This window comes from Aptenodytes patagonicus, chromosome 1 (genome assembly GCF_965638725.1).
Source record: "Aptenodytes patagonicus chromosome 1, bAptPat1.pri.cur, whole genome shotgun sequence".
NCBI classification, from domain to species: domain Eukaryota; kingdom Metazoa; phylum Chordata; class Aves; order Sphenisciformes; family Spheniscidae; genus Aptenodytes; species Aptenodytes patagonicus.
In genome coordinates, this window is record NC_134949.1 from 185,077,155 (window position 1) to 185,089,691 (window position 12,537).

Genomic DNA, 12,537 nt, shown 5'->3' on the forward strand with positions numbered 1-12,537 from the left:
GTGTGAGCCTGTAGCCAGTACGATACAATGTAAGCAATTCCATTTAGTGCAATTTGACTATAGCTAGTACAGAATAATTGGAGTCAGTTTCTAGCATGCTAGAATTTGAGTCAAATACGATATGGAAAAGAATTTGGTACATAATAATATGGAGGCAAAGATAACAAGCAGTGATGTGGATGAATAGTTAATATGCTATAATACAGAAGTCATTTTAATAGGTTATGATGTGATTAGGAGTCCAGTGTTCTTATATGCAGACAAAAGCCTAATACATCATGGTAAAGAAAGGAGACTATTAAGGAACAGTATAAATAATAGTACATCGCTGCATTTGAGGAGAGCATAACATCAAATACTGTAGTTTCCTCAAATACAAGAGCGAGCGAATAAACATTTACTGGAGGATAAAACATTGCTACTCAAATGAACATGGGAAATGTTTCAGAGCAGTTCATCACATTTCAGAGGCGGCGTAATGCTGCACTGGGCGATTCTGACTCCTGCTCAGGAACTCAGCACTCTATTCATTTTCTCCCATTATTAGAAGAAGTTGTGACAGTTCTAGCCCCTTTGCTACTCTGGGCCTCAAATTTACAATCTGTTGTGCAAACACTACGGTCTGAAGACCTGCTTCTTGCATGAGGTTAATAATGTATGATTAGTTAAAGAACTACAGCATTTTAAAGCAAGCACATAAACATGACAGACCTGCACATAAACACCTCTGGCTTTCTAAAATAACTTCAGAAAACAGCAAAAATATGCTATTATTGTGACTTGTGACCGTGTTGGGTTTAAATCCAACAGCCACTAGTTCAATGAAATTTTGCTTTTTTTTTCCTCTTCCTAACTTTTCATGAGGCTAACCCTGTGTACATGAGAAGAACTCATTTATGAGCATGTGCTAATCAGTTCTGACTACAAGTTAAAGTCATCCCTGAGCAAACAGAAAACTATTCAGCTTAGCAATAAAGTTAAATAATTATTACCAGGCTATGTGATGTGACTACAATGTGACATTGAAATGACTATGGTGTGATTAGAATGTTATATGTCTGTGATGTTACTAGAATGAGGCTATAAAACGTCTGTGATGCCATACTGCTGTGATATGACTAGTGTCAGGAAAAATGTGTGCATTATTAACGCATACATAAACATGCTGTATTTCAGAAGCAGACTACATTACACAGAATGCTAGCAGTTCTAATTATCTTCTTTATTAATGGCTGTTCCGCTTTGTATTTTAAAAGACAGAAGAATTGCATATGTAATTCATTCACAGAATTCTTTTTCTAAGTGGTTTGGCAGCAAGGTTGCTCCTTCATGTCACTTGCTTGACTTTCAATGCTGGGGCTCTAGCCATCTTTCCTGTATTACATAACGAACATTTTTCTTAAACTATTATTAGATTCAGTTCCGTTTGCTACCATTACTTGATGCCATCAAAACCAGGATCAATTTTTTTCTGTGTGTATCTGTAACAGGAGTCTTTTGGACACAAATACAAAGCACAGCAAAACTAAGTAATTAATCTTCACACATCACGGGATTACAGGATGCGCAATGTTCACATACGCAGTGTCTGCATCCGTACGACTAGCAAGGATATGCACATTTATCAGTATGTACCACACAAAACCAAGCCATGCAAATTACTGACCTCTGACAGATACAAGCAGCTTCCACCATTAGTTAAGGGTGCGTCGTATGTGCACACGCGTATGGGAGTCTAAAGGTAGGAGCCCGCATCTGAAAATGTAAAACCTCCAAGGTAGGAACTCGGATCTTTAGCTGGCCAATGCTATCAACTGAAAATGTGTACATTATCTAGACGTAGTAAGAAAAAGTCAAATGCTGATGTTATCTTTGTTTTTTGTATGCATATGTATTCGAAAGGCTTAACCAGAAACAGCAGCCTGAGTGGCCACGTACCCAGGCATACTAAATTGGATAGGTAGTGTGTCATACCGCTTGCAAGTTCAAGCTGAGAAAAGCTAGCAATAAAAGCACAGCCAAATGAAGGTTCATTCATGCTTCAGAAAATGTTGAACAAGGCACTACAGATAATGCATTATATATAATGCACTATAATCATCTTCTTGTCACACTTTTGAGGTCACTCATACAATAATACATTGGCATTTTATTACACTGTCTTCCAGGCATGTGACGCTTCTTTGTGGCTAGCTGGATGATTCACCTGTGTCATTTACCGGGAAGGCGAAATGATCACTTTTATTATTTATCAAACCACAGAGAGGAATGTTCTCCAGTTCGATGTTTCAGCAGACAAAACCCAAACCAGCAGAGCTGCTCTCTCCTTCCTTCGGCAAGTATCTCGGCTGACCCTTCGGGAAGGGGAAGGAGAGAGGTGTGCAGGCGTAAATGGGAGCCGAGACAGGGCTGGAGTCAGAGCAGCGTGAATTATAGATGAAAAGGCATGTATTAAATATAAAGCCGAACCGCGCGGAGGAGGGCCGGGGCAGGGTGTTTCCTCCGGCGCTGCGCGGCGCCGGGCGGCGGCCCCGCGCCAGGCCGCGGAGGCTACGCAGCAACCAGCGCTCCGCGCCAGACCCGCAACCGCACCGCGGGCGGCGGCGCTTCCCGCTCCCCCGCGCAAGGGGGACCGAGCGCGCTCTGAGGCACCCCCTCCAAAAAAACCCCACCAACAACCCAAACCCACACCAAATCCTTATTTTTCCGGATTACCCCGGGGCCACTCGCAAGCCCGGTGAACCTTTATGCCACCCTCCGCGCCCAGCGGGGCGGCCCCGTCCCCTGCTCCGCTCCCCCCCCCCCCCCCCCCCCGCGGCGCTGCGCCGCCGACCGCGGAGCGCCCGCCCGCCGGATCGCCGCGACCCCCGCGCCGCGCCCGCGTCCCCCTCCCCGTCCCCCTCCCCTCCCTCCGCGGCGCGGCTCTCCGCATCCCGCCTAACCCTTCCGCGCGGCGCGGAGCCGCTGCGCCGCCCGGCCGCCCCCGCCGCCCGGCCGGCCCGGGGAGCGACGTGCCCGGCGGCCAATGCCAGGGCCGCGCTCCGCCATCCACCGCCCCCGCCGGCGCGGGCCAATGCGGTGCGGCGGGAGGGGTGGCTTAGCGCCGCTCACACCCTCCCTCTGGGCTTATTGAGAGTTATATCAAGAATTTCAGTTCAGAGAGAGAGAGAAGGAGAGAGCGCGTGTGAGGGAGAGAGGCTGGGAGGGAGGAGGGAAAGCGCCGTCGCTTCCTCCCGTCACTAAAGCAATAACCTATTAGGATTTTTTTTTTTTTTTTTTTTTTTTTTTTTGGTGGGCAACTATCACCCCAGAGGTAAAGAGGGAGGGAGAAGCACCGCCAGACCAACTCTTGTCATTTCCAGTAAGAAGTTGCAGACTTCATGTAGCTGTCTCTGCCCTGCTGAGAGAGGGATGGAAATTGTGTGCAGTGCAGAGTGGAAAATACCCCCGGTCTAAAGAAGTGCACCGGATTTTTGCTTGCTGTTTGTTTGGGTTGTTGCGTGCACGTTAAACACCCGAAGGATCACCGCTTAATAGAAATGAAACGTGGAGAGGATGACTAACGACAGAACTGTGAATTTGTTCCCTGGAGTTGCTAATTTGCCAACCCGAAGCAACACATATCTCAAGGAGGAAGCGTTTGGCTGCTGCTGATTTCTCCAAAACTGGTGGTTTACCAGATGCATTGTGCTGTATCTGCTGGAATAGATCATTGCTTAGCTGCAGCAGATCGTCAAAGGTAGACAACCAACGTAAGTGCAAAGTTACCCATACACTGTGATGCATTTCATGTAAAGAAAAAAAAAAAGCCAACACGCAGTATATTTATCTAGGGAAAGAATCAGTGTTTCACATTCAGTTGATGTTGGTGGCAAAGGCTTACCTACTCACTGTCTCTGCATCCCTACCTGCATCACTCTGCTGGAAGTAATCACGGGCATCAGCTACCGTGCAGCTTAATGCAGATAAGATTAGTGCTTAGGGTCTGCCTGGTTCTGCCAAACTGTAGGTGCTGGCAGCCTTGCACCCGGATAATTCGCGGTTAGCAGAGCATGCAAACAGAAGTCTGTCTGTCGCTTTCTTTTTCTTTCACCTGCATTATTAGTCTGCAGTATTTATGTGTGGCAGCTGCTAATAACATCCTGAAGGGAGATCAGTGTCAATGGGGAAAGGCTGCACCTTTTTTCCTCCTCTCGTCATCAGAAAATATATTCCTCTCCCCCCCCCCCCCATCTGTAAACATGCTGGCTGCTCCTAAGTTGCATTTGGAATCTCCAGCCTCCTGATTTATATTGTGTTTAAAAACAAACAAATAAAGTTTAAGGTTATTAAACAGAAGGAGAAGTATCCGACATCTGGAGAGGAAACATTGAGCTGAGAGTGTAAGAAACTGTAAGTCCTGTTATTGTCTCACCAGTTAATAGGGATGTGAAGTAGCCAGTGACGACTGCTGCAGCAGCAGCATGTCCGGGTGGTTATTTCCCAGTACGATAGCTACAGAGGGGGATGCAAGGCACAAGGAGCAGAGAAAAATCTGGCTTGCAAGAGCTAAAAAATATGTATGGAAGCAAACAACAAATTACATTTGGCAGCTGACATAGCAGTTAGAATCCAGAAGTAGTGCGGGAAGATTTTTTACTTGCACCAAATCACTGGGTGGAGGAGGGTAGAGGGGGAATGCACGTTACGGATTACATGGTGTATCAAGAAATTATTCAGAAAGTACGTGTCGAAACTGTAGCTACCCTTAATCCTGCAAGTAGTTATTTCCATTCTCGCTCTGTGCAAATGCAGCCAACGGGATATTGGTGCATTTGTCCGGAAGGATTGCTTGTAAAAGGGAGCAGTAGGAAAATGTACTGCTGCAAGTGTGGATTGCAAAAACAAGTAGTAGTTGGAGATTGTGGATTTGTCATGCCTAAAAAACCAATAATGCTGTTCTGTGTGGTTGTGTTGACAGTGCTGTCTCCAAATGAGATGTAATGCATCCTGCAGTCCATGCATGCCTCCTCTTGCAAATCGCGCATCATTCCTCTCTGGAAACCTTTAAGTCCTAAAATCTGGGAAAAGAGATTAAAAACATTATCATGGACCTGAGGGATTTTTACCTGTTGGCCGCTTTGATTGCCTGTTTAAGGCTGGATTCTGCTATAGCTCAAGAACTTATTTACACTATTAGAGAAGAGCTGCCTGAAAACGTACCCATAGGGAACATACCAAAGGACCTGAACATTTCTCACATCAATGCTGCCACGGGGACCAGTGCCAGCCTTGTCTACAGACTGGTGTCTAAAGCAGGGGATGCCCCTCTGGTCAAAGTGTCCAGTACCACCGGGGAAATCTTTACGACATCCAACAGAATAGACAGAGAAAAACTCTGTGCTGGAGCTTCCTATGCAGAAGAAAACGAGTGTTTCTTTGAACTTGAAGTGGTGATTCTCCCCAATGACTTTTTTAGGCTGATCAAAATAAAAATCATTGTAAAGGATACTAACGACAATGCACCTATGTTTCCATCCCCTGTCATCAATATCTCCATCCCAGAAAACACTCTGATCAACAGTCGCTTTCCGATCCCATCAGCAACAGATCCTGACACAGGTTTCAACGGTGTGCAGCACTATGAGTTGTTAAACGGGCAGAGTGTCTTTGGACTGGATATTGTAGAAACTCCAGAAGGAGAGAAATGGCCTCAGCTGATCGTGCAGCAGAACTTGGACAGAGAGCAAAAGGACACCTATGTGATGAAAATCAAAGTGGAGGATGGAGGTACCCCCCAGAAATCCAGCACAGCCATCCTGCAAGTCACAGTAAGTGATGTCAATGATAACAGGCCAGTGTTTAAAGAGAGTCAAGTAGAGGTTCATATACCAGAGAATGCCCCTGTAGGCACTTCTGTGATTCAGCTTCATGCTACAGATGCAGATATAGGAAGCAATGCAGAAATCAGATATATTTTCGGTGCCCAAGTCGCCCCTGCAACCAAAAGATTTTTTGCTTTAAACAACACCACAGGGCTGATTACAGTTCAGAGGTCCTTAGATCGAGAAGAGACTGCTATTCACAAAGTGACAGTGCTGGCTAGTGATGGTAGCTCTACACCGGCTCGGGCAACCGTTACCATCAATGTCACTGATGTAAACGATAACCCTCCTAACATAGACCTCAGGTACATAATAAGTCCCATCAATGGCACAGTGTACTTATCTGAGAAAGATCCCATCAATACAAAGATTGCCCTAATTACAGTTTCAGATAAGGACACTGATGTGAATGGCAAAGTGATCTGTTTCATTGAGAGAGAGGTCCCCTTCCACTTGAAGGCAGTTTACGACAACCAGTATCTGTTAGAGACCTCTTCCTTGTTGGACTATGAGGGCACCAAAGAATTCAGCTTTAAAATTGTTGCTTCTGATTCTGGCAAGCCCAGTTTGAACCAGACTGCCCTGGTAAGAGTTAAACTGGAGGATGAAAATGACAACCCTCCGATTTTCAGCCAGCCTGTAATTGAGCTGTCAGTTTCTGAAAACAACCGTCGTGGCCTATACTTAACAACTATTAGTGCCACAGATGAAGACAGTGGGAAAAATGCAGACATTGTTTATCAGCTTGGCCCTAATGCCTCCTTTTTCGATCTGGATCGAAAGACAGGAGTTTTGACAGCCTCCAGAGTTTTTGACAGAGAAGAGCAGGAACGTTTCATTTTCACTGTTACAGCCCGAGACAATGGCACCCCTCCTTTGCAGAGTCAGGCAGCTGTAATTGTGACCGTGTTGGACGAAAATGACAACAGTCCCAAATTTACTCATAATCACTTCCAGTTTTTCGTATCGGAGAACTTACCAAAGTATAGCACGGTGGGGGTGATCACGGTGACCGATGCGGATGCCGGGGAAAATAAAGCGGTGACCCTTTCCATCCTGAATGACAATGAAAACTTCGTGCTGGATCCATACTCTGGAGTTATAAAGTCCAATGTTTCTTTTGATCGAGAACAGCAGAGCTCCTACACCTTTGATGTTAAGGCAGTGGATGGAGGGCAACCTCCTCGCTCTTCTACAGCAAAAGTAACCATAAACGTCATGGATGTTAACGATAACAGCCCCGTTGTCATCTACCCACCTTCTAATACTTCTTTTAAGCTAGTGCCACTCTCAGCAATTCCAGGATCGGTGGTAGCCGAAGTCTTTGCTGTGGATATAGACACTGGAATGAATGCCGAGCTTAAATACACAATTGTAAGCGGAAATAACAAGGGTTTGTTTCGGATTGATCCAGTGACAGGTAATATCACTCTGGAAGAAAAACCAACTCCTAATGATGTGGGGCTGCATCGCTTAGTTGTCAACATAAGTGATTTGGGTTATCCCAAATCCCTACATACTCTTGTGCTTGTATTTTTGTATGTAAATGATACTGCTGGAAATGCCTCTTACATTTATGACTTGATACGCAGGACTATGGAAACACCTTTGGACCGGAACATAGGGGACAGTAGCCAACCCTACCAAAACGAGGACTATCTCACGATCATGATCGCTATTGTGGCAGGTGCCATGGTTGTCATAGTGGTGATATTTGTCACAGTTCTCGTTCGCTGCCGACATGCATCCAGATTCAAAGCCGCCCAGAGGAGCAAGCAAGGTGCTGAGTGGATGTCTCCAAATCAGGAGAACAAGCAAAACAAGAAAAAGAAAAGGAAGAAAAGGAAATCTCCGAAGAGCTCTCTTTTGAACTTTGTGACCATTGAGGAGTCCAAACCTGATGATGCAGTTCATGAACCTATCAACGGGACAATAAGCCTTCCAGCGGAGCTGGAGGAGCAAAGTATAGGAAGATTTGATTGGGGCACAGCACCACCAACAACCTTTAAGCCTAACAGTCCTGATCTTGCCAAGCATTATAAATCTGCCTCTCCACAGTCTGCTTTTCATCTCAAACCTGACACTCCAGTTTCAATGAAAAAGCACCACGTGATTCAGGAACTCCCGTTGGACAACACCTTTGTTGGTGGTTGTGACACCCTTTCCAAACGCTCTTCCACTAGTTCAGATCACTTCAGTGCCTCAGAGTGCAGTTCCCAAGGAGGCTTCAAGACAAAGGGCCCCTTACACACCAGACAGGTAAACGAGCACTTTTACTGGTCTATAAGTACTGCATACAAGTGCCCGATCAACCAGTATTAAAAGTGCCACTATGTTGTGGGTTTTTTTTGTTTCAGTCTAATTTAATTTAGTTATATTACGGGGGGAACAAAAAAAAACCAAAACACAAACCAAAAAAACTTGACCCCTTTATCATTTACCTGGGGCTTAACCATGCATTTGCAAAATGCCTCTGATACTTTGGGTTTTGAAGAATACTGATTGTTAAAGGACTGTTATGCATCCGTGCATGTGCACACATACATGTGCATAAACAAAACCGAAAAAAAGACTTTTTTTTTTTCTCCCCAGTATTTCACTGTCAAAATGTAAAAGTTATTGAAGAAGAAAAACTGTTTCCTTATATGCCAAATTTCAGTCAGAAAATTTGACTGTTTCAAGATTGAAGGGATATGTACATTCAGTTTCAAATTTCGAAGTGAGTTGGCTTGGGTTTCTGTTATAGTTCAAGCTGATTTGGAACCTTGTTAAGTTAGTGTTACTAAAGGGGCTTAATTTTTTTCCCTAACAAAGACAGCCGAATTTCCAAGCTACTTCATCTGTGAAGCACATGGTTTGTTGGTAGGATGTAACTAAGCCATACGGAAGTCTTCCTCTGTTTTGAGTTCAAAATTATTTTGTTGTAATAGATTAAAGTTGGTATCGCATAGACAGTTTGTTGCATATTTTAAAAAAAATGGCCAAAGCATACTTTTGAAAGGAATGCATTCTTTGAATACATCTGAATTCTGCAGAAAAGTCAGCCCATTGTAAATACTTTCTCATCCTAGTAATGCATAAGTGATCTGTCATAACTCATTTTAAACTGTGAAACATGCCATATGAAGAGGGATTAGGAGGCTGAGAAACTCATATTTCAACCAAATCCAGCATTAGTTTTTCTTAGGCCTAATAATTCCTTGCTAATAAAGATTTAAATGCGGCGCTGTCTAATTTATTTTATTGGTGCTTGTCTTTTTCCACTAAATTAGCGTGTCGGGGTAGCCTGTAGATGGCACTACGGTACCGTGTCGCTTACGCTGGCCCGGCGCCAGCCCTGCAGTAGCTAGGGGGAGGGGGGGGGGGGGGGGGGAGGGAAGGATCAAGCTGGTATTACAGCCAAAGAACCTTTTATTTAATGATAGTTGCACTGGAGTGGTCAGTAGTTAAGTTTGCGTGTTTGCAAGGCAAGCTTCCTTAGCGCTTCGCTTTCGCTGCACCGACTTTGTAGGTGTTAGGAGTCAGGCTCGTATTCCTGCTGGCGCTGTACCCTCCAAGTTACGGTGATTTGTCTGAATTTATTAGAGATGCGAATCTTAGAGAACCAAGTGAGACACATTTAGGCTTGTCTTTGCAAAAAGATTTTGACAGTAGCCAAGTTTAGGATAAAGTCATCCTCTTGCTGTTGCATTAGCCTTATCTGAGATGAATGTGATGTTCCCAGAACTGTGTCTTGACTTTGGGTGTCTGTAAGGTGTCACACTAACAAGATGCTAAGAATAAAACAAGCACTTTTGAGGCAGTTCTGCTAAAGTAACTGCTCTAAAACTACTCGTACTTACAACGAGACACTGAAAACATCGCAGAAGGTTCTCACAAAACCTTAACCTTTCTAAGGACTTTAAAGAAGGGCGTACTCCCAGAGCCGTCTTCAGGCTGTTACACAGCACCATATACATACTGTCAGCGTAAGTTAAAAAAAGAACCAATTTAAAAAACAAAACAACAAATTTATAGAAGAGCTCTGCGTAACGTGTGGTTACTCAGCTGAAGTTTTCTCCCTAGTTTTAGTTACAAAATGTAACACCCCCAACCCACATATTTCTTTCCTGTTCTGAGATGTTGTTAATTTAGCTTAAATTAGCTTTCCAAAGTCTATTAGGAAACTCAGACTTAATCCCCCCCCAGCATCGAGAGGCAGTTAAGACCCAAAAAATGATTTACCTGACAGAATGTATAAGCTCTGCACAGTGAAATTGAATATGAGGGGAAAAAAAAACAAACCACCAAACAAAAACTACTGGCAGTATTTTCAGAGTTACCTGTGTTCATTACATTAAATATACTGGTTTCAGTTGAATAATAATATCAATCATTATACCTGTATATGGACCTGATTCAAATTCCACTGAAGTCTTATAGAATCCTTTTTGAAGTCAGCAGATACTCATATGATTTGGATCGCTCCCTGCAAAAGCTGTAATATTATATGAAACTCAAAATATAACTCTTTCTTAGGTAGAGAGTTATCTAAACTGAGCTTGTGTATTTTTATTCTGTGGGGAAGGAGACAGTGTCTTTTTTTTCTTCCCAATGATGAGTGTTACAGGACATAACCTTTTTGTGCCCCCTTGCCACTTTTGGCTGGAGGAGCATAGCCAGCAATGACAGTAATCTTTAGCAGCCTTCCTATTATTCTGTCTGTAATTCCTGAAATTAGGATGCATTTTAGCTAATATTCATTGGCACAGGAGTTAAATACACTTTCATGGGTCTTTTTTTAGATTTGTGATAGAGTATGGCTTTTAAGCAAAGTATTCAGACTTAAAAATCTTAGTGAATAGTAGTGTGTGCTAATGCCACAGTATCTGAAAACCATTTTTAAAAATTCCTTTAGGAAGAGATACTTAGTTCTGTGCCACTGTGCTGTTTTCATGAGGTTCAACATAATTAATTTCTCTGTATCTAATGTTAGAAGTTGTATTAAGTTACCTATATATTCGGCAAGTTTTCTTTATGTGGTTTGCAAAGGGTGTGGGAATTGCTGTGGAGGATGTTAAGACAGGGAAAGAAGAAATACTTTCCCTGAAAGTATTAAGAAAGGATTAATATATATCTAAGAAATACTAGCATCTTCCATTTTTACTTACAGTTTCTTTCAGTCCAAGGTAAATACACATGCAATGTATCTTGCAGATACATTAATATTAATAGAGAGCTGAGACCGAAGTCCACGCTTGGACTTCATTCAAGCAAAATCCCATTACTTGTAATGGGAGCTTGGCCCTAGAAATCTGTTAGAACTGGGTCCTAAGTCGGAAAGCTTTTAACATTCAAAAATAGATTGTTCAATACAAATTTCTTAGTATTTTTTTGCTGGGCAATTTCTGTGCAATCGTCAATAACTTTAGTGGAAATTCTGTGGTTAAGTCTTCACATGTCACTTTGAATTGCACAGGCTGATGTTTCAGAAGTACCCAGTATAAAAACCAAAGCCTTCTTCAAGTGCCTATTTTGCAGTAAACCTGGTGGATGCTCTGAAAAGAGCATTTTTGAATACTTGAACTTGGGATTGTTCTAAATGGTAATTCACATAATTAGGAGTATGGAAAGGATGTTGCACACCACCAGCTTATATAGCTAAGCTTCCAAAATCAGTGTTATGACTCATAAAGAATACTGAAATCTATGCAGGCTTCTCAATCAGTGTTCTTTTCAGTATTTGATTGAACTTTAAAATGCACTTCAAATTAGTAAGTCACTACAACAAACAGCTACACAGAAATTCAGTAGAAGACGACATGTTGTATTCTTCTATGTGAAAGACCTCTTACAAAAAGCAAATAAACAGACAAAAAACTCCTACTCAGTGTCATTAGATTAACAATAGATTAAATAATAAAAGAAATTAGGGCCAATTTACCATGGTTATCCCAGTTTTAAATTATAACAACTCCATTTAATCAGATTTGAAATACAGCAGTGACAAATAACACAGGTTTAAAAATATGTATCAGTATGGGTTATGAGCAAAACCTTCAGTCTTCATTCCTAATCAAATAGCATTTAGGCATGTGCCTAACTTTCATTTAAAGTGGTGGGACTGCAGCAGATTCTTAAAGTCCAAATGACTTCAGATGTTGTCTTCAAGAGAGACAGCCGTAAGCACACTCTAAGCACTTTTCTGAATCAAGATGATAATTTATAAATTTTGGAAATGTGCACAGTTCTAGTAGATTCAGGAAAGCTAAATATGTGTTAACACTGTCCTTTTATTTCTGTGCTCTGATGGCAGAAATTAAGGATTTGGGGCTTGACTGACACATTAAATGCATTCCATACTAAGGTATATTTTTAATCATGTAGTCAATAACATAAGCTCTATGGAGGTTGCTTTACTCCGTTTTCAGTCAATGGAGTTTTTGCCTGATCAAGAAATGAGTAGCCAGGCTCCCGCTGATCAATGCACATCACTTGAGCTTTCTGTGGCAAATGTAATTCATGTTATCTTACCCTGGAGTGTTTAAATTTGTAACTTTAGGGTTTATGTAAGAGAAAAGAAAAGCTAAAAACATTAATGACTTTTAATTTGATACGCTGAGAGTGGCAATTTCAAGGTGCATAAGTTGATGGAAATCTGCATTGGAACAGCAGTGCAGAGTCTACATCACCT

At 42.6% G+C, this 12,537-nt stretch overlaps 1 protein-coding gene across 4 annotated transcripts in view; it reads left to right on the top strand.

Annotated features, from left to right (window-relative positions):
• Positions 1 to 3,211: 3,211 nt before the first annotated feature.
• Positions 3,212 to 12,537, top strand: part of PCDH9 (protocadherin 9) — a 708,940-nt gene continuing 699,614 nt past the window's right edge. For all 4 annotated transcript variants that reach the window (XM_076363055.1, XM_076363065.1, XM_076363071.1 and 1 more), the window contains exons 1-2: positions 3,212 to 3,752; positions 4,961 to 8,123. In XM_076363055.1, the coding sequence (XP_076219170.1) occupies positions 5,088 to 8,123 (3,036 nt within the window). In that variant the 5' untranslated portion in view covers positions 3,212 to 3,752; positions 4,961 to 5,087. The remainder of the gene's footprint in view (positions 3,753 to 4,960; positions 8,124 to 12,537) is intronic.